Source organism: Salmo trutta, chromosome 1, assembly GCF_901001165.1.
Source record: "Salmo trutta chromosome 1, fSalTru1.1, whole genome shotgun sequence".
In the NCBI taxonomy this organism is placed as follows: Eukaryota; Metazoa; Chordata; class Actinopteri; order Salmoniformes; family Salmonidae; genus Salmo; species Salmo trutta.
The window spans coordinates 67456839-67479332 of NC_042957.1; the positions used below are offsets into that span (position 1 = coordinate 67456839).

Consider the following 22494-nt stretch of genomic DNA (forward strand, 5'->3'; position numbering starts at 1 on the left):
TAACTAGGAAAAAATTATTGATTAATCCTGAAACTGGAATAAAATTTGATGAAATCCGGGAATCTTATCCGGAGGACTTGCTAGCTAGCATGTTAGCTCAGAGTAGCTCATACTTAAAACTTGAGTCAAGATACAGAAAGTTATGTTGATTAGATGTGGGTGCTAGCTGGCTGTTGACAAAGGCCTCGAACATGATTCCATGAGGTGTTTCAATATTTCTTCAGTGCATATCCAGTGATCATGCTTATTAGACATAATTGTGGCAATTACTATTATGACATTGTTTTAAAGTGATGTATTGTATTTCCCAATGATATTAGTTATTTAATGGATTTGCTGGACCATCTAGGTCTTACCACAGACTAATATACAGCTACTATTTTGATGACTGGGTTTCCTAGCAACACTGTAATCAATATTGTGATTACTCCTGGCATGCTTCTGTAAGTTGTGATCATAAATGCATACCGTAGCTGGTTTAATGTATGGGTTCTTCTTATGCTCCCTCTGATGCTTGCCATCTGGTTTAACTATGGTGTTTGAGCTTTCAAAGTGGTCTGTCAACCCGAGTTAAGATATCCATTAGTCCTGAGTTTTAGGATGTGTATTATTTTCTCCATTGTCAGTATTGAAATTTTATTTATTTATTTATTTCAGTTGTAGTATTTCAGTGCATCACTGAATTGACCAAGCTTAACACTGGCTGAAAGTATCATCTGACAAGTTGGAACTAACATGGAGAAAGGTGAAACCAAGAAGTCAAAATAATTTACAGTAATATTGAGCCCACGATAGGGCAATGATTTCATACTTCGTCAATGGTGAAAGGTTGAGTCGCTAACCTTCATCCTAACATTCAAAAGGAATGGACGGATATGAGAATATGGTGGAAACGCCTTACCCATGCGTGCACTAATACATTGCTTTTAAATCCACACTTCAGGGAGGTTAGGGAATTGGAGAACAGCCAGTTTTCCCCCTTCCTCCCCATGTCCTCTCTCTGGTTGTCTCTGACTTGTAGCATTGTGAGGCACAATAGCTCTGTACATAGGTGTACTTATCGTCTGTTGTCAGATGTGTAGAGGTCAATGTGATGTGTAAATGTCTTGAAAGATGTTTTATGATTGTACAAACTGTATTATGTGCCATTTGTTTGCTGCATGAGGAATTAAAGGATTTTTGATCCGGTGTAATTTAGCTGATTGTACTCTGTCTTTGTTGTTCTAACAAGTTGTTAGGGCATTGCTTTTCTATTCATACCGTAGGCTAGTAAATCAAGTTGACTTAAAGGTCATACTTGTGCCGACATCCACAGCGTTTACTGTGAATGTCAGGGAAATTTCCTTTAAATTTTTTTTAAAAAAAGGCACATTGTTGACAATGCACATTTGAATCCAGGCCAGTGTTTATGTCAAGCATTTCCACAGAATCAAATAATGAAAACATTTCTTTATTATCAAATAGCACATTTTGATCAGACTTGATTTGTTTTATGTACAGTATAAAAAGATAAGTGTTGGTCAAACTTCCACTGTCCCCTCCTTCACTATGGCCATGGCCAGGTTACGGGCTAGCGCTAGCCGCAGGAGCTCAATCTTGGTCGTCTCGATGTCCTCATCCTGAAAACACACAGGGAAACACATTTAATGGATCATCCTCAATGTTTTTAGTGATTCCATATGATGTAATAGTGCAACTGGGCCTTCACGCTTCAGCAAACAGGAAAGGAGTGCTGCAAAACAACAATGACAAAAATCATGACAAGAGCTTACTAAGAAAAACTTCCAAAAGGACTAATTCAAAAGTAGAAAGGAGCACTCAAGAGAAAAGTGAGCTAAAATAAACAGATTGCTTTTGTTGAGCGCTCCTACTACTACTTTCTACCTTGAATTAATCACTTTGGAAGATGTTCTTGGTAACCCCTTCTCATAATTATATAATACTTGATGTTAATGAAACCAACAGTCACTTTTATGGAATACAATATTCAAATTAGGTGACAATGGAACTGTGCGATTGGCTAGCCATGAAAAGTCTGTGCTAACTCCTCTCTGGAGCAGGGCCAGCTTAGCCCTGGGCTAAGGTTGGTGTTAACCCATTTTAGAATGTGCAAGTGTGAATAGTCGATTAGCCGTTGGCTAAGGAGGCTCTTAGTGCAGTGTGAACAGTTGCTTAACCCAGGATAAGGAGGCTCTTAGTGCAGTGTGAACAGTTGCTTAACCCATGATAAGGAGGCTCTTAGTGCAGTGTGAACAGTTGCTAACCCCGGGCTAAGGAGGCTCTTAGTGCAGTGTGAACAGTTGCTAACCCTGGGCTAAGGAGGCTCTTAGTGCAGTGTGAACAGTTGCTAACCCTGGGCTAAGGAGGCTCTTAGTGCAGTGTGAACAGTTGCTAACCCCGGGCTAAGCAACTGTAGAGATTAGAGCATATAATAAAACAGTGTATTAGGAGATTGAAAGGGAAACAGACATTAGATAGAGGGTAACCCAGTACCTGCATGGGTCTGTCTGGGTTGGGAACACTCTTCCCTGAGGTCAGCTCCTCCAGACAGAACATCAGCTCATGAGTTTGATCAGCAGAGAAGATCACCTGCAAGAGGACAAGCGCAGAGATGAGCAACTGACTGCAACAAAAGGCCATTAGCCTATAGAGGCACCATCTACAAAACTACCTTCCAAAGACAAAGGTAAGAGCATATATTCAGAGATTCAGATCTGATAGGAATCAGTAAGGTAAGGAGATCTCTTAATTTAAATATTTTGAGATATAATAAATAATATGCCATTCATTTATTTTCTTTAAGATTACAAAGATGTGTTGCCGTTCAAATTTAGTTAGTAAACCAAAAAAAGGGAAATTCAATCTATGGAATATGCTATACACTAGGTAAGTACAAAAAAGTTAATTTCAACGTTAAGTCATGGATGGAAGTTAATGCTGTGGGCCAGTTGACCTCTTTCTGCTCCAGCAGGGGCAGGGCATCGGTCAGCAGAGTCATCCAGAAGGAACGTGGGGCGATCTTGGCCGTCATCAGGGAGAGGAGGAGCTTGGCGGCGTCCGAGAAACGCTTCTCGCCGTACAGCCGATGGAACTCACGGTACTTCCCTGCAGACAACAGGATCACATTCATCAAGGCAAAGCGTAGCAAAAACGGTTTCTCTACAGAAAGCGATAACGCGCATTTCTTATTGGACAAGTTCAGGTAGTCCATCCTGTTTCCTTACGTAAATGGTACCAAATGAATATGACCCAGGACAGGAGGGGAACAGAATGAACAAATGGATACAATCACATGATGCTCTCTCATTGGTATCATTGGTCACACAGACAGTATCAATGACATAGTATGGTGTAAAATGTATTTGCCACGGTTTCAAGTATAGAACAATGAGAAGTGCACCGAATTCCCAGAAATGATGTGAGAACCATCTATCAATCACACATGATGCCAGATGGAACACCCAATATGGTTACTGTAGAATTGTTTGGAAATTGAATTCTCATTCTACAGCACTGGTAGAACTTGTATGGCCTAAATGTAAATACACTGTGGTTCCACTTGATTGTTTAAGAACAAGATAACATTATATACTTCATAGTCAATGAACAGTTCTGCCTTGATGAGTGACTAACTGTAAAGTGAGACATTACACTCACGTTACATTTTCCCCAGCTGTAGGTTATCATCAGCTGTTACAACAGCATTAGGCCACAGACTGCAGCCTTATATGGACCACTTTTCTCCTATGTGAGAGTAAATCATCTAATAGAAAGGCAAAAATACATTATGGGTCTGATCCAGTGTGTGTGTGTGATATGTGGCTGACTGAATGTCAAGTTAACATGCAACACCAAGCAGGGCTCTACAGTGCAACCATTTTACTCACATATGCGCCTAAATATTTTGCTGTGTGACCTGGAGTTTTTATTGAGGAGCACCAGTGTGCCTAGAAAAACGTACAATTCTACCTTTATTACCTCAAATATATTTTGATTTGTGCTCCTAAATTTCTTTGTGTGTGCCTATATTTTTCAACTTAGGCGCACACGTGCTCCTTGTAAAACAGGTCAGCTTAGAGCCCTGCCAAGGAGTGTTGGCTTGTGTGTGTTTACAGTGCTTTATGTCTGTGTATGTACACATCTGCACCCCATACCTAGAAAAGTAAGCCTGTCACTGAGCAGCATGGCTGGACCCAGGTTGTCAATCAGGTCCAGATCAGAGAAGGTCCCTTTGGCGCAGTAGTCCTGGAGAAACCTGAGATACAGACCATAGAGATACATCTATAGACCACAGAGATACAGTATATCTAGGATACAGGCTATAGAGATACATCTATAGACCACAGAGGTACAGTATATCTAGGATACAGATCATAGAGATACATCTATAGACCACAGAGGTACAGTATATCTAGGATACAGACCATATAGATACAGTATATCTAGGATACAGGCTATAGAGATACATCTATAGACCACAGAGGTACAGTATATCTAGGATACAGACTGGGTTAAACCCACAGGGGGTGGGGAGCGAGCGAGAGAGAGAGCGACTACAGGGTGGTCTGGCAGCTAGCGGTGTGGAAGCAGATGTCATGGGAGGACATCTTTGCTGCCCTTCTTGAAGTAATTCCAGATCTAACGCGGTGACTCCACTACGTAGCTTTCATAAACCCCCTCATGTTAGATCAGTGGTTACATCAAGGAAAGGAGGAAGGAAGAAGGCATTTTCAAAGTATTGAAAACAGGCCGACGACTGAACAGGTCACATGGTCAGGATCAGTAAAACCTCCTGTAGACATACAGCACCTCTCTGATATGAGGGTGGCGAAGGCAGCATCTTTGGCTCTGATGCTCCAGGAGAGAGCAGAGCCCAGTCTGTTGTTCCTCAGGGCCTTCTTGGCCATGATCTTACAGATGCTCCTCACTGCAACACAGAGAGAGACATTATACCAAAGAGTTAGGGGGTAATATCCACAACAGGCATGACAGAAATCAGGGGGAGTTTGAATGTATTTTCCATGTGTGTTTTAGTAAGTGTCCATGTTGAGATTGAGGGAGTGAGACTGAATGTGGGTCTCAGTGAGAGCTTCATGCATGAGAGTAAGATGGACAACTGTTTTGGATAAGAGCGCGTGAGTACGTACGTGTATGCATCATATCTACCTTGTTCAGTCATCTGCCTCTGCTCACAGATCCTGATCACCTTCAGGGCCTTGCGCTCCGTGTCCAGAGGAACACGCTCGATCTGTAGCTCCAGGTACACACGGCCAAACTCTGGACAGTGGTCAAAGTAGTCCACAGCCAGCTGCCACAGGCTGAGGACCAGAGAGAAATAGCTGGTTAATCATGCACAGCTTAACCAATCATCCAATAGGAGCAGCACTGGAGGTCAAACAGGACAAGAGGCCTATACGCATAGCCGACAACACTCTTCCTATAAAAGATAACTACTGAACACAGTGGACCTCAACATGTGTAGTTTTGCAGACGTCTGTTTTTCTAATAGATAACTGTCACATGTTGGCACTGGGAGTTATGCATATAGTCCAATCTATTACTAACCAGACTAGTGGGTCTGTCTCACCTGTGATGGGTGAAGAGTCCTGAGGCGTACTCCAGCAGTAGAAACTCCCTCAGGTTGGAGCCAAAACTAATCAACACAAACAGAGAGAACACATGTTATTATGGTCAACGTTGACGAAGGCTGTCACCCAAACACCTCCGTTTGTTCTGACCTCTGCTGCTAAAAAAAAACAATATTTCAGTGAGTGTGGGTTCTTCCTTTATTTCAAGTGTATGCCCTTTGAACCCGGCACCCAAATACTTCCTGTTATCACAAACATTTGAGCTGAGCACGCCAACTTCACTTTCTATGATTATGATCAATGTTACCATGAGAACAATATTGGCAGTTAATGTCAACCCTTTGTGGGACAGTGGTGTGCTTAACTTACTGTAGGTTGTGAGACTGGAGCAGTTTACAGTGGTCCAGCAGGTCAGTCAGATGCCCCACAAACCACCAGTTGTTGAGAGCAATGCTGGAAAGCACAAATAACATGTCATAAATATATCACAACATATGAAACTGAACAGTAGTTAACATGAGAGACAGAGGGGAAATCCCATTGTGTGTCTTGCCCCCACATTTATTTCATCTTATCCACATTAGCAGTTACTGTTACCTTAGCAACAACACAGCTACTCTTCCTGGGTTCTATAACATAGAAATATAATTCCTTTGGTTTCTGTATTTCTATGGTCTATAGACACTCCTCCTCACCTGCAGTCCTTGATGACCTGGTGGATGTCAAACTCAAAGGCTGCCAGCAGGATGCTGTCCAGGGGCTCTGGGACACACCTCGTGTCCAGGAACATGTGCATGCTAGACTGGAACACACACACATAGGACAGGACACTTACTCATAGTGTTGTGGTAAGTCCCAGGGCATACTAGTGCAACTCTGTATCATGTATAGTGTAGTAGTAAGTACCTGTGTGTAGTAGTAAGTGTAAAGTGTAGTAGTAAGTACCAGTGTGTAGTAGTAAGTACCTGTGCGTAGTAGTGCAGCTCTGTGGGCTTGACAGTGGGGTGGGAGAACAGCAGTCTGGTGACCAGGAAGTGATACCAGGTACTCAGCAGCTCCTTGTGCTCCAGGAGAACATCCTCATCACCAACCAGGATCTACATGGATAATTAGGAGGGTATGGATAAACCATGGATGGATGGATGGATATTTAGGAGGGTATGGATAAACCATGGATGGATGGATGGATATTTAGGAGGGTATGGATAAACCATGGATGGATGGATGGATGGATGGATATTTAGGAGGGTATGGATAAACCATGGATGGATGGATGGATGGATGGATATTTAGGAGGGTATGGATAAACCATGGATGGATGGATGGATGGATGGATGGATATTTAGGAGGGTATGGATAAACCATGGATGGATGGATGGATGGATGGATGGATATTTAGGAGGGTATGGATAAACCATGGATGGATGGATGGATGGATGGATGGATATTTAGGAGGGTATGGATAAACCATGGATGGATGGATGGATGGATGGATGGATATTTAGGAGGGTATGGATAAACCATGGATGGATGGATGGATGGATGGATGGATATTTAGGAGGGTATGGATAAACCATGGATGGATGGATGGATGGATGGATGGATATTTAGGAGGGTATGGATAAACCATGGATGGATGGATGGATGGATGGATGGATATTTAGGAGGGTATGGATAAACCATGGATGGATGGATGGATGGATGGATGGATATTTAGGAGGGTATGGATAAACCATGGATGGATGGATGGATGGATGGATGGATATTTAGGAGGGTATGGATAAACCATGGATGGATGGATGGATGGATGGATGGATATTTAGGAGGGTATGGATAAACCATGGATGGATGGATGGATGGATGGATATTTAGGAGGGTATGGATAAACCATGGATGGATGGATGGATGGATGGATATTTAGGAGGGTATGGATAAACCATGGATGGATGGATGGATGGATGGATATTTAGGAGGGTATGGATAAACCATGGATGGATGGATGGATGGATGGATGGATATTTAGGAGGGTATGGATAAACCATGGATGGATGGATGGATGGATGGATGGATGGATATTTAGGAGGGTATGGATAAACCATGGATGGATGGATGGATGGATGGATGGATATTTAGGAGGGTATGGATAAACCATGGATGGATGGATATTTAGGAGGGTATGGATAAACCATGGATGGATGGATATTTAGGAGGGTATGGATAAACCATGGATGGATGGATATTTAGGAGGGTATGGATAAACCATGGATGGATGGATATTTAGGAGGGTATGGATAAACCATGGATGGATGGATATTTAGGAGGGTATGGATAAACCATGGATGGATGGATATTTAGGAGGGTATGGATAAACCATGGATGGATGGATATTTAGGAGGGTATGGATAAACCATGGATGGATGGATATTTAGGAGGGTATGGATAAACCATGGATGGATGGATATTTAGGAGGGTATGGATAAACCATGGATGGATGGATATTTAGGAGGGTATGGATAAACCATGGATGGATGGATATTTAGGAGGGTATGGATAAACCATGGATGGATGGATATTTAGGAGGGTATGGATAAACCATGGATGGATGGATATTTAGGAGGGTATGGATAAACCATGGATGGATGGATATTTAGGAGGGTATGGATAAACCATGGATGGATGGATATTTAGGAGGGTATGGATAAACCATGGATGGATGGATGGATGGATATTTAGGAGGGTATGGATAAACCATGGATGGATGGATGGATGGATATTTAGGAGGGTATGGATAAACCATGGATGGATGGATGGATGGATATTTAGGAGGGTATGGATAAACCATGGATGGATGGATGGATGGATATTTAGGAGGGTATGGATAAACAATGGATGGATGGATGGATGGATATTTAGGAGGGTATGGATAAACCATGGATGGATGGATGGATATTTAGGAGGGTATGGATAAACCATGGATGGATGGATGGATATTTAGGAGGGTATGGATAAACCATGGATGGATGGATGGATATTTAGGAGGGTACGGATAAACCATGGATGGATGGATGGATATTTAGGAGGGTACGGATAAACCATGGATGGATGGATGGATATTTAGGAGGGTATGGATAAACCATGGATGGATGGATGGATGGATATTTAGGAGGGTACGGATAAACCATGGATGGATGGATGGATGGATGGATATTTAGGAGGGTACGGATAAACCATGGATGGATGGATATTTAGGAGGGTATGGATAAACCATGGATGGATGGATATTTAGGAGGGTATGGATAAACCATGGATGGATGGATGGATATTTAGGAGGGTATGGACAAACCATGGATGGATGGATGGATGGATGGATGGATGGATGGATGGATGGATATTTAGGAGGGTATGGATAAACCATGGATGGATGGATGGATATTTAGGAGGGTATGGACAAACCATGGATGGATGGATGGATGGATGGATGGATATTTAGGAGGGTATGGATAAACCATGGATGGATGGATGGATGGATGGATATTTAGGAGGGTATGGATAAACCATGGATGGATGGATGGATGGATGGATATTTAGGAGGGTATGGATAAACCATGGATGGATGGATGGATGGATGGATATTTAGGAGGGTATGGATAAACCATGGATGAATGAATGGATCAACAGGTGGAACATATGGATAGTAGATGGAAGAGACAGACAGCACCAACAAGAGATTATTTTCGCTCCTTTACAGTTCATGCTCACACAGATGCAGGTACAGAGCCAAAGAATGGACTCTACATGTACAGAGCGAGTTCCTTTTGGCTAAGGTACACATTTTATATTACAGGTAGCTACACTGACTACAAAACATTAGGGTCTTTCTACGACAGACTGACCAGGTGAAAGCTATGATCCCTTATTGATGTCACCTGGTAAATCCACTTCAATCAGTGTAGATGAAGGGGAGACAGGTTAAAGAAGGATTTTTAAGCCTTGAGACAATTGAGACATGGATTGTGTATATGTGCCATTCAGAGGGTGAATGGACAAGACAAAACATTTAAGTGACTTTGAACCGGGTATGGTAATAGGTGCCAGGTGCACTGGATTGAGTGTGTCAAGAACTGCAACGCTGCGGAGTTTCACGCTCAACAGTTTCCTGTGTGTATCAAGAATGGTCCACCACCCAAAGGACATCTAGACAACTGTGGGAAGCATTGGAGTCAACATGGGCCAGCATCCCTGTGGAATGTTTGACACCTTGTAGAGTCCATGCCCCGAAGAATTTAGACTGTTCTGAGGGCAAAAGGGGGTGCAACTCAATATGATGACAGTGTTCCTAATGTTTTGTACACTCAGTGTATACCTGTCACCTACCTTTACTGATCACCACACAGATGCAGGTACACTGTACCAGGGCAGGTTTTGGGCAGTTCCACTGACCTTACAGATGTCCTCCAGGTGGGGGTTGCTGGCAAAGGACTGGTCCTGGAGACAGCGGTCCACCTCCTCGCGCCAGTGTCTCCACTTTACATCAAACTCTGTCAGGGTCTGAGTCTCACCAGGCTACAGTAAGATGTCAGAGGAGAGAGAGCTAGAGTTACAACCATAGAGATACACTTAATATACGTGTTCTACTTGATTCTGTGGTTAAAACTGGGTGCTGTTCAGGAGGTTGAAACGTTCAGATAGTGCATTTCTATGTACATTGAAGATGGGCATTTTCATAAGCAGGTTGTCCAGCAGTTTGAACATGGCCCTGGCTGCAGGCTGCAAAGTTGCCCGTTTCACCAGGACCTGTCTGGCCTCATCCATCCGGCCCTGCAGCACGTAGCTGATCACCTGGAGACACACAGAGGGGGGACAGTGTGGTTCAATAGGGGAGAAAGAATATCTGCATACAGACTAGTGCACAAATAAACATGAATAGCAGTTATTACACACACATAAGTTAAAGGAGTTAAACTGGGCAAAGAAAATCTGCAGATAAAATACATAGTATATCAATGAGTTTATTTCAACCACATCGGAAGTAATCATGGAGAACCATTTAAAAAGGCAAATTCACCTCAATTTCACTGGAGGTCTTGAGCATCCACTAAAGAAGTTTTGATCAAACAGGGCTCTACGCTGACAGTTTTTTATTTTCAAGAGCACATGTGCTCGTAAGTTGAAAAATGTAGAAGCACACAAAGAAATGAAGGAGCACAATAAAAGTATTTGAACAAGTGTTTTCATGATAAGAAATCAATAAAAGTTTGTTGGAGTGTCCCATACTCAATCAATTACAATGTACCCTCCAATAGGAGTCATTTAGGTGAGAATGTTCAGCTGTTGCACGACGTGTCTCTTCGCTAGCAGTTGAGCAAGCTCAAACTAACATTGAAAAACCACATAGCTTGTGAACAAAACAATGTAAATAGCCAAGAAATACGAGAACAAAGTCACACTTTAGTAGACTTTCAGGTGAAATCAACCAACTTCCACGCTGTACGCTTCTAAAAATGTATCTTACAGCACTTCACTCACAGTGCGCACCACACCCCAGGTGCTGTTGCTGCTCGAGGTGGGAAAGCTAAACTCAGCAAAAAAAGAAACATACTCACTGTCAACTGCGTTTATTTTCAGCAAACTTAACGTGTTCATACAAATATTTACACAAGATTCAAAAACAGACATAAACTGAACAAGTTCCACAGACATGTGACTAACAGAAATGGAATAAATGTGTCCCTGAAAAAAAAGGGGGGGGGGGCAAAATCAAAAGTAACAGTCATTATCTGGTGTGGCCACCAGCTGCATTAAGTACTGCAGTGCATCTCCTTCACGTGATTCTCATGGACTGCACCAGATTTGCCGGTTCTTGCTGTGAGATGTTACCCCACTCTTCAACCAAGGCACCTGCAAGTTCCCGAACATTTCTGGGGGGGAATGGCCCTAGCCCTTACCCTCCGATCCAAGAGGTCCCAGGCATGCTCAATGGGATTGAGATCCGGGCTCTTCGCTGGCCATGGCAGAACACTGACATTCCTGTCTTGCAGGAAATCAGCCATACTGCTCGTTCTGTGCGTGGTGGCATTGTCATGCTGGAGGGTCATGTCAGGATGAGCCTGCAGGAAGGGTACCACATGAGGGAGGAGCATGTCTTCCCTGTAACTCACAGCGTCGAGATTGCCTGCAATGACAAGCTCAGTCCGATGATGCTGTGACACCGCCCCAGACCATGACAGACCCTCCACCTACAAATCGATCCCGCTCCAGAGTACAGGCCTCGCTGTAACGCTCATTCCTTCAACGATAAACGCGAATCTGACCATCACTTCTGGTGAGACAAAACTGCGACTCGTCAGTGAAGAACACTTTTTGCCAGTCCTGTCTGGTCCAGCGACGGTGGGTTTGTGCCCATAGGCGACGTTGTTGCCGGTGATGTCTGGTGAGGACCTGCCTTACAACAGGCCTACAAGCCCTCAGTCCAGCCTCTCTCAGCCTATTGCGGACAGTCTGAGCACTGATGGAGGGATTGTGCTTTCCTGGTGTAACTCAGGCAGTTGTTGTTGCCATGCTGTACCTGTCCCACAGGTGTGATGTTTGGATGTACCGATCCTGTGCAGGTGTTGTTACATGTGGTCTGCCACTGCGAGGAAGATCCGCTGTCCGTCCTGTCTCCCTGTAGCGCTGTCTTATGCCTCTCACAGTACGGACATTGCAATTTATTGCCCTGGCCACATCTGCAGTCCTCATGCCTCCTTGCAGCATGCCTAAGTCACGATCACGCAGATGAGCAGGGATCCTGGGCATCTTTCTTTTGGTGTTTTTCAGAGTCAGTAGAAAGGCCTCTTTAGTCCTAAGTTTTCATAACTGTGACCTTAATTGCCTACCGTCTGTAAGCTGTTAGTGTTTTAACGAACGTTCCACAGGTGCATGTTCATTAATTGTTTATGGTTCATTGAACAAGCATGGGAAACAGTGATAAACCCTTTACAATTAAGATCTGTGAAGTTATTTGTATTTTTACGAATTATCTTTAAAGACAGGGTCCTGAAAAAGGGACGTTTCTTTTTTTGCTGAGTTTATATGGGATTTGTAGTTTTGTGTGTGATTAGCTACCAGCTATGAAACAAAAGCAGCAGGTTTACTTTGAAAATAGCTACGGCAGCATTTTTTTTTTATTACTATGAATCACATGCTCATACATTACTTTTTCAGTTCGCACACATCTATCTTTAGGCACATATGCGAGTAAAATGGTCACGCTATAGAGCCAAAAGTCGGTCTGACGTATGTACGCACTGTGCCAATAAAGTTTTAAAAAGGCAGAGAGAGACAGGAGAGGGGTGTATGTGTACGTACCACGTCCCAGTAGGCCTGGTGCTCTGCGGGGCTCTCACTCGCCAGCACCTCCCTGGCCTTCTCATCCACGTCAGCCTTGTGCAGCCTCACCCAGTCGAGCAGGTGGAGCACCAGTGAGCCAGCTGGAGGGTCACATACAAAAAACAGGGTGCAGAAAATATTAAAGTTCTGTTCACACCATAGAGACAGATGACTCATCATGGATATAACCCCTTTTAGCGTGAACAATGAGGGCTTCCACCATTTTAAAGTAGTCAACTGGGTGGGGATTCATACGAGTTTGGACAGGGGTCGTGTTAGCTTTCAGAAATCAGAATTTTCAAAACTCAGGCCATAAAAAAAAAATCTGCATTTTTAACCATTTAACCTGCGTTTCATATTGAAAGGCAACTGTGCTTTTTGGCTTCACTAGTGATCAGGGGCTTGAAACCATGGTTTCTTTACACAAAATACATTAGTGCAAAATCGTTTTCATCAGCTGACAGAGGTGCAACGCTATTTGGCTAGCAGCCAGACATAAGTAAATTAGCCTACAATAAAAAAGAAAAGTATTTTTTGCAAAAACAATGCATGGCCATCATATTTCTAATGTTTAGCTTGAAGTTAATATTGCATTTTAACTTGCTACTGGAGAAAACCTTCACTGGAAGAAAGTACCAGAGAAAAGTAGCCTACACATCAGCCAGGGCACTGATGAACCAATGACGAGAGCAAATATATTTCATCCAAGTGGAGAAGTGGAACTGAAGCACAAAATTAGTAATTTTACAAGCCTAGCAGAATTTACAATAAGAAGCATTTTAGATCTGTGTGAAAAATGCAGAATCGTACGTTAACGCGACCCCTGTGGGAGCAATCGGCCAATGAAAAATAAGGAAATGGATCACGTTAAAATGGAGATAGCCTCAATGGTGCTGCCCATGCTATCACAGACACTGTAATGGCACAGATACAAAGATGAGTCTTCTATCTAGCTCTATGGTTCACACCTAGAGGATGCTTCTGTGCCCAAAGCAACATCAAGGTTGACACACAAAATATAAACTTTACCTGGAGCTGCATCGATGAACAACACTTCACAAAGATTCCAGATCAGCTCTACTGCCAGCAGGATTGACACCTTTCATGAAAAACAGGAGAGAAGTGTCTTGCCAAGGTAATCATTATAATACACTAAAACAGTCTATGAGTTGTATAACATTACAAAGGTGTTCATCTTCATCATTGAGTCAAGATACATTTTCTCACGTTTGCTGATTCAATGTTATATTACTTGGGTTATGTTCCCTTGACATAAGGGTAAGTGGTTAGTCGAACTGAATAGGTGCAGACATGTACTCTACCTGATTTCCATACTGTGTAGCCAATGCTGCATCTTGTGTAGAAACTGCAAAGTGAGGGGAAATAGCATGTTACTTAAGTCTGTCTATGAACTGCATAGATAAACATATGATTGTTGAAATGTTGCCATATACTATACCTGCGACTTGCTGGAGTTCCTCCATGCATGCTCGAATCACAGACCTGTAGTTCTTGCTAATACTGACGAACCTGAATAAATAGGTGAAATTGATAAATGAGTACACCCATTACAATGCAAAACATTTTGATTACTATGAGATTAAGTCACACACATCCCCACGGTTTGGTTATATTTAGAACCAGGAGTTTTTCCTGACCACATGACAAAGGAAAACTCAGAGCCCTAGTTTGAATTACAAGAGAAAGTAGTCTATCCCATCCTTACTGGGGTTTCTTGTTCTTGCTGGGCAGATCGTCTCTGATCCTCTGCAGACCAACAAAGATGTGATGGGACTCATTGAAGAGTTTACGCAAAATAGGGGAATAGATGTCCTCATCTTTCCTGACCTCATGGACGAAGGGACAACCCCCTGCAGATCCACCTGAAGATATGCACAAGGAGAGTGAGTTAGAGAGGATGCTTTGTACTTTGAAATGATTTGAGTCATGACTTTACTACCAAGTTATATGTTCAACTCCCCTATCTACCTGATGCTTTGTAAATGGTCTCATAAACCAGGATATCTCCAGGACCCCACACAAATCCCAAGTGTTTTTTGTTGCTGTCGAACCCAGGGATAGGCTGAAAGAGAGAAACGTCTCGTTAGTTTATTAATGTGGACATAGCTAGGTAGTTAACCGTCTAGAGATTATTCTGCCTTGCTGCCAGTATCTTTCAACCCACTGAAACCAGTAATCACAAAAGACAAATCAACATTGTGCAGTGCTGCCAGTATTATTGTGGACACTTGAGCTCAGAGACGTTTGAATGAAGTGTCAGCTAGTTAGCGAACTAACGTTAGCCAGCTGCATAGCCTGTCCTGGACACATTTTGATTCCACAACAGAGCACGAGCGGTACTTACAGTAGTTGTTGGCTCCACATCTACCTCCTCCATTACCACACACTTTGATCAAATCAATAAGGCGAATCAATAAATATAACAATCCACGAGCAATACAAATGCTGACATTTCAAATAATATAATACAGAAATTAGGAGCTTCAACCATTCAGCTGAAGGACCCCAAAGCGTGCGCATGTCTGATGTCATAGGAATTCTGTGTCGTGCCTGACTAGAAATGCAAGCTTGCACTAAAGGGGACACAATTAGTCAGTTGTCAATTTGACAAGTAATGTCACCATGAGAATATATTATTCCAATGAATAAAATCAATTTATACCAATATCTACCAATCATAATGTTTTGGTACTAATTTGCTCAAAGTGGTAAGAACTAATGGCCACCAGATACAAACAGTTATTTATTTACCCCAATGTGCAGATTTTAGTAATAATTAATTGTCTAATTAAGTGTTCCTTATAACATTTAGGCTATTTCCAATGGCAAATATGGGATTTTTACAATGTTGCACCATTCTGGACTTTATCAACATCTATCCAATACTGTGTGGGCAACATTAGTTTCTTGCTGGATCATCTCTATTTTGGTACAAGTACTGTACAACCAAATATTTCATTGTTCCATCTGTGGTACAACTGCATAATTTGTTGGCTGAATGTTATGGTCTATAAAAACAAGATGGCTACTGAGGATCAGTCCTCTCTTCCATGACAAAATTCCAGAATGGTTTAAATTCCCAAACATTGACCCTTCAGTACACTTTCTTAAATAACCTGATTTTTATTGAGCAAATGTACAGAAATGGCACTGTTAACATCAAAGCATTAGGACGTTTTCGGTTAATATTTTCATAAAACAAAACAAAAGGAACGTGTTATAAATGCGCGTGCACGTGTTACAGAACCGCGCATTACGACATTCCCGCCCTCTGCCAGCGCTCAACATCTTACCCTGTGACCAACGTTGGCCAATGAATGTGAAGTATAGGGCACGAGCATGTGTTTGTGATCGCGCACGTAAGGCCGGTATTTTAATCGGGAGCGGGTACGTGCGCGTACTCGTCTATTCGTTGTGTGGCGGCGTAGAGAAGCGCAAATAGAGTAACCATGGCTGACGAGAAACCCAAGGTGAGTTGCTTGAAAATATGCTTACATCTCATCACATTTTTTCACATACATAACTCAAATAGAACTAAGGAAAAATGTACATGTAATATTTCCTTACTTGAGATCTTGGTAGACTCAAGTTTTGAAAATGCAAGTACTCCATTGGAGACACCGGAAGACCTGTGCACGCGCCTGCATGGGCGCGTGGCTTGCTGCTTGATTCGCAGCCAACTAGCGTTTGCTTGCTGAACATGACAGTAAGCAATGCATGCGCTCTCTTCAGTTCTTAATCTTTTGTATTTGCAAATGTAATCTGACAAACTCAGTTCAGATCCAAGCGGTTGTATCATTCATCACTTTGTCAATTTCTTCAGTTACAAACTTGTTACATTCATTCATGGCTCCAGCAAGGGTCCCTCTCATCTGCTTATGGAGCCAGCTATCACAGCATGTTACAAATGAGTCAAATGGTGTGACTGAGACAGTGTTAAAAACCATGTTTTACTCCTATGTGTTTTCATGTGTAAAAGTATGATAAATATTTTGAAATGCATCAATCATGTATGTGTGTTGACCAATGATCAGATGTTTGACACATACATGTTTAATATGTGTCATAATTTGGAGGAATTCTAGAATGTGAAAAGCACCTATCCTGTAGTCAGCATGAGAAATTCCACTCTGGGGTTAGGGGTAGACTAAACATTGTCCTAAAGCACATCTTGTCTCATTACATTGCCACAGCGCCATGACTTTTAGAACAAGTAAATAATAGTCAAGACAGATTAACTTGTATGTCACTGCTGAACTATCCATGGCCCTTGTAAGTGTTCTATAAAACTTTAAATATTTGGTCTATTTTCACTGTTCAAAAACTGCTTATATTCAGACAGTGCACTGCTGACAAAAACTCTGTGTAAATGTTTCTGCTGGCCTAAAATCTATGATGGTCATATCAAGGTTACCATTAGCCTGTGACCTGACTGATAATTTGCTTTGCATCAACTGTATCAGCCAAGCAACATTTGTATCTGATCGTCCCAGGCAAGGTTACCATTAGCTGCTTTTATCAACGATACTATTCACACACTAGCGTTACTAGGAATTAGCTTGCAAAAAAATTGAATAGTCTGCAAGAATCCAGAAGTTAAATAAAATTCAATTTCAACTTACTCTGTTGATTGTCTGTAGGGCTGGTCTTTATGCAGAGGGGACATTGAGAAAAAACATCTAATAGAACATTCAGAATTTCCAAACGTGGGTCTATTGTAGACCCAATTACTCTTCCCCTTACCTCATGTCAAAATAAAAGTCCTGCACGGCGCCATACCTGCACAAAAAAAGCAAGAACTTTTATTTTGACATGAGGTAAGCAGAGAGGAACTGACCTCGCTGAGGAACTGCATGGGTCTACAACAGATCCACGTTTGGAAAGTCTGTTTAATTATATGGAGCGTTGGACTAGTAACCGGAAGGTTGCAAGATCGAATCCCCGAGCTGACAAGGTAAAAGTCTGTTCTGCCCCTGAACAATGCAGTTAACCCACTGTTCCTACGCCGTCATTGAAAATAAGAATTTGTTCTTAACTGACTTGCCTAGTTAAATAAAAGTAAAAAATAAATAAATGCGTTCCGTTTGATTTTTCTCAAATTCCCCCCAACATAAGGTCCAAGCCTACAGACAATCGGCAGAGTAAGATGAAAGTTAAATAAAATTAACTTCTGGCTTTCGGCGGACTATTCTGTTTTTTGCAAGCTAATTCCCAGCAACCCTAGTGTGTAAATATTAGCGTTTCTAAAAGCAGCTAGGTTACCATATATTGTATTCAGTGTTTGTCTATATGAGCTAGCCATGTTTAAAGCTGCAATATGTAACTTTTTGGGTGACCTGATAAAATTCACATAGAAATGTGAGTTATAGATGTCATTCTCATTGAAAGCAAGTCTAAGAAGTGGTAAATCTGTTATATGTGCGCTATTTCTATGCTTCCCATTCTTAAGTTTAGTTTTTACGTCTTTTACTTTTTTTTGTGGTTATGGAAAAGATATTTCACAGCGGTTTAAATGGTACAATAATTCTCTACACTATACTTGCTTTTGTTGTCACTTAAACTGAAATTAGGTGGACTATTCGACTTTTAACAGACTTGATTGGCTGTCACATGTAATACTGGGTATCATGGTAATTCTAGACATTACATTTATACTGTATCTGCATTTCATCTCACTGAATACACCCCCAATGTTTGTTGTGTCCATCAGGAGGGAGTGAAAACAGAAAACAACGACCACATAAACCTGAAGGTGGCGGGACAGGACGGCTCGGTGGTGCAGTTCAAGATCAAGAGACACACGCCGCTCAGCAAACTCATGAAGGCGTACTGCGAGAGACAGGTGAGTCTGACATGGCAACCATGATGATGCCACTGAGTGCACAACATCAGCAACAGCATCAGAGGGCAAGGTTGAGCTACTTCCATATTGGTTATACCTATCAAGTCCTTTTGAATCTGCATAATGTGCCGAGGTGGTTTCTGGACAGAGGCCAAGTCATAAGCAACTAGCAGCACCTCGACCCTATACATAGGGCCAGGGCCAGTATTCATAAAGTGTCTCAGAGTGGGAGTGCTGATCAAGGATCAGGTCCCGCTCTGTCCATGTCATTTATTAATTGTGATCTAAACGGACCAAGGCAAAACTGGTCCTATGTCATCGTTCTCCTCCTGAGAGGAAGAGGAATGATTAATATTCCTGCACAATGTCTATTTAGAATTTATTATCGCACAATGTGTTGCACAATTCCCTGGCACATTTGTAAATATCCTACTTCAATTCATTTGAGTGCCTCCTTGTATCTTAGGAACATTTTTATCCTTGTTCTTATTCATTGAACTTTTCTTTTTAGTACTCTTTTATTTACTTAAATTATTTCCTACTGTCGAGAGGTGAACCTGTAACTCAGCATTTATTTGCACTGTGTACTCCACGTATGTCATGTGTACAGGTATATGACTAATAAACTTAAACTCTGAGACGCTTTATGAATATGGGCCCAGGAACTTTTCCCTAATGACCTGACCTGGAAAAAGTCCTGACCCTAACTATGGGAATACAGGGGTTGATGAAAGATGACAGCTCATATTATCCATTGAGGACAAGGAAACTCATTGAAGAGAGAACGAGATACATGCACCCTTTTATACACTTGTATCTCTTTGATCTGTTCACTGTCAGATGTAGTCTATATTGTCTGTGACAGGAGACGAGCGCTATGGGCTGTGTTGTCTTCATCATATTATCATCTTCCTTTTCATCGTCCTCATTATTCCAGTGTCCCAGCTCTATGTGTGGTTAAGAGTGTTGGGCCAGTAACTGGAAGGTCGCTGGTTCGAATCCCCGAGCCGAATAGGTGAAAAATATTTTTGGTGTCTTTGAGCAAGGCACTTAACCCTAATTGCTCCTGTAAGTTGCTCTGGATAAAAGTGTCTGCTAAATGACTAAAATGTAATGTAGTAATGACTCTGTACTGTCCACTCTTCTGATTTTAGTTCTTGAAACACTTTTTATTTGGTCAAATACCCTTTATTTTAATATGCACCAAATGTACTTGTCATATTCAATGCAATTTGCATTAGTAAGGCTTAAGCTTAACTTGCCTATCTCTCTGGCTGTAGGCTGATTAGTAAATACTAAGCCTTACTGCTGGATCATTATGGCCAATCTGATCTGGGCTATTTATGATCTTATAGGCTAATTGAGGGGATTTACACTGCATTACCTAATAAGTACTTTTAAAATAGGGTTCTTGGCTTTGGATTCTCCCAACATATCAAAGGTCTTTTTGTTCTCTTCCCTAGTGCACTTGGAGCTGTTCTGTTCTACATGTCTTTTTGAATGATTGTGTTCATGCTGCTTGCAGTGGCAAGTACAGAGATGTAGAGATGGAGGGAGAGATGTAGAAACTGAGCCTTTGCTCTCTAGTGCTAGGCCTGTCTTATCCAGGCTATCCAGGCTTGCCCAGGCCTAATCTCAATGCTGTGTGTGTGTGCGTGCGTGCCCGCCCATAATGGATCTTGTGTGTCTCTTTAGACCAGCGACGTCATGGAAGTAGGCCAGGCTCTACAGGCTTTGTTGAGTAGAAGCCACTTCCCTCCCTATCCTGTTGTTTCTTCCTTTATCTGATAAAAATGATGTCGGCCAATGTGGATATGGGGTGGCAATATAGTAACGCCCTTCCCTATCTTCTCATCCCTTCCTTTCTGCAGTGTCTTCATTCACATAGTAGAGAAGCGACAGGAGTATTTAAAGGAATGGCTAACCTTGCTTCCTCAGTGCCGTACACTATTAATGGATTGCTTGGCAAGGGTTGGGAAAATGTTGTTTTCTTTGGACATTTTGCTTGGAGAGATTGTTTTGTGCCAGACAGTTTAATGGAATTTAGTATCTGTGTGTCTGTAGGGGTTGACGATTAGGCAAATCCGGTTCCGGTTCGACGGACAGCCTATAAACGAGACAGACACACCTGCACAGGTAATCCTGGAGTCTCATGGGAGGAACTGATTTGTTACGTCAATTCACTCCATTTTGCTTGAACAACACTGTTCCAGCAATAATACATTATACATTCCTCCCTGTTTTGAGAATAACAATGAACATTTGTGCATGTCAAAAGAATGTTAAATGCAAAATGTCTTCTAACAAAAGTTTTCCATTCACAGCTAATTTATGTACATTTGTCATAAATGCCATGTCATCTAATGAAATTGGGTTTTATATCAAATTGACTTAATTTCCTTCCTTTTTCCTGGCAGTTGGAAATGGAGGATGAAGATACGATCGATGTTTTCCAGCAACAGACAGGAGGCCTCTACTAGCATGTCAAGTACTCCCCCACATCTTCCTCCACCCCCCAGACGGCTGCTTTGCAGCTTGTCCCATTTTCCACCACAGAACCAATACCATGCGGAAGAAGTCCTGCTCACAGTTATACATAACTGTTGATGTATAGTGTTTTCATTCTTGCCTTTGTTTCCTTCCTGTTTTGTACATAAACAACCTCCGCTAAAACAACTCAGATTTGAGTAACATTCATACAGGTGTGCTGCGAATGAACGCTGCAAGATCCAGCTCTTAAAAAGTCAATTGTTTTGGTGACTGGTTGGTTCACTTATTCAGAGATCAAGAAAAGCTATTTTCCACCCAGTTCACTGTTTGAGAATACTGGTTTGTTATTCAACTTAATTTTCTGTTGTCTGTTTCAGAAAATTGGTTTTATATCTTTTTTATATGGTAGTGGTTGTGTAGAATGAAACATCTTGAACTTAGTTTGACTAGGCCATGCTTGTAATAAGGAAACCCTGAAGAGATGTTTTAGTCCAGGTAAACATCTGTATTGTCTCATAAATGTCTTGTTAAAATAAAGTTATTCTCTCTTTTTAACCAAACTCAATTTATTTTGTCTCTGTTTAGTGTGTGACTGGGTATTTAAAACTGGTGAAAATATTTGTATAATCATTCATTTTAAGAGTGTGTCCTTGTGCGTACAACAGCTCATGCTCACCAATCCCCTTTTTCAGTATGAACACATAATTATGGAGATTTTATCAGTGAAAAAACACCACAGTGATTGAACCGTAAAGCTTGATGATCTCCACTGACTGTATAAAATACCACGTAGCAATGTTGGCACTGTCAGTGTAAAGATACACTCAAAACGGGGAAAGAGGATGTTAGGACAGTGGGACTATTGTATGAAGACAAGCCAAACAAATATAGTAACTCTTTCGAGTAAAGTGCAAACTCATCACCATTGGATAACATATTGATACTGTAAAGATACTGTACTGACAGCATTTTGATCTAAATCAAGATCTAATATATGATACAGAATGGTAATGAAACTGGTAGTAAATAGCACTTAATATGATTTAAGGTTACTTTTTGAGACAATTGCTTCGCACAGGGGGGAATGTTGCCTTTCAAAGAAAAACGATTGACGTCGACTGGTGGTATGTGCCACCAACCAGAAAGAGGGTCGGTAAGGGTCCGTCCAACCAGAGCGAGTGGAAC

At 41.8% G+C, this 22494-nt stretch overlaps 2 protein-coding genes across 3 annotated transcripts; one reads left to right on the forward strand and one right to left on the reverse strand.

The window, feature by feature from the left end:
• Nucleotides 1-1391: 1391 nt before the first annotated feature.
• LOC115205917 (nuclear pore complex protein Nup85) lies at nucleotides 1392-15504 on the reverse strand. Its single transcript, XM_029772357.1, has 19 exons — nucleotides 15322-15504; nucleotides 14946-15039; nucleotides 14683-14839; nucleotides 14416-14486; nucleotides 14279-14322; nucleotides 13986-14055; nucleotides 12936-13057; nucleotides 10293-10427; nucleotides 10029-10151; nucleotides 6554-6685; nucleotides 6284-6390; nucleotides 5958-6041; nucleotides 5588-5653; nucleotides 5167-5318; nucleotides 4810-4927; nucleotides 4155-4255; nucleotides 2954-3105; nucleotides 2494-2589; nucleotides 1392-1619 (listed from the first exon to the last, which is right to left on the reverse strand). Exons 1-19 carry the CDS (start codon nucleotides 15352-15354, stop codon nucleotides 1521-1523), a joined length of 1956 nt encoding a protein of 651 aa, XP_029628217.1. The 5' UTR covers nucleotides 15355-15504; the 3' UTR covers nucleotides 1392-1520.
• An 838-nt stretch (nucleotides 15505-16342) lies between these two features.
• On the forward strand, nucleotides 16343-21871 carry LOC115205934 (small ubiquitin-related modifier 2). 2 transcript variants are annotated; one of them, XM_029772381.1, is made up of 4 exons: nucleotides 16344-16447; nucleotides 18688-18819; nucleotides 20884-20955; nucleotides 21237-21871. In XM_029772381.1, exons 1-4 carry the CDS (start codon nucleotides 16427-16429, stop codon nucleotides 21297-21299), a joined length of 288 nt encoding a protein of 95 aa, XP_029628241.1. In that variant the 5' UTR covers nucleotides 16344-16426; the 3' UTR covers nucleotides 21300-21871. The 2 variants fall into 2 exon arrangements, with proteins under 2 accessions (XP_029628250.1, XP_029628241.1); XM_029772390.1 differs by lacking the exon at nucleotides 20884-20955 and having other exon boundaries at nucleotides 16343-16447.
• The last annotated feature ends 623 nt before the right edge of the window (nucleotides 21872-22494 follow it).

What these genes read in the sequence shown, in the direction of transcription:
- LOC115205917 (XM_029772357.1), bottom strand. Translation starts at nt 15,354, where the DNA reads ATGGAGGAGGTAGATGTGGAGCCAACAACTACT. An exon ending in GTTCATCGATGCAGCTCCAG is followed by an intron (nt 13,058 to 13,985) that starts GTAAAGTTTATA and finishes GTGACCCTCCAG; the next exon opens with CTGGCTCACTGGTGCTCCAC. An exon ending in CAGGTCATCAAGGACTGCAG is followed by an intron (nt 6,042 to 6,283) that starts GTGAGGAGGAGT and finishes TGTGCTTTCCAG; the next exon opens with CATTGCTCTCAACAACTGGT.
- LOC115205934 (XM_029772381.1), top strand. Translation starts at nt 16,427, where the DNA reads ATGGCTGACGAGAAACCCAAG. An exon ending in TGGCTGACGAGAAACCCAAG is followed by an intron (nt 16,448 to 18,687) that starts GTGAGTTGCTTG and finishes TGTGTCCATCAG; the next exon opens with GAGGGAGTGAAAACAGAAAA. An exon ending in AGGCGTACTGCGAGAGACAG is followed by an intron (nt 18,820 to 20,883) that starts GTGAGTCTGACA and finishes GTGTGTCTGTAG; the next exon opens with GGGTTGACGATTAGGCAAAT.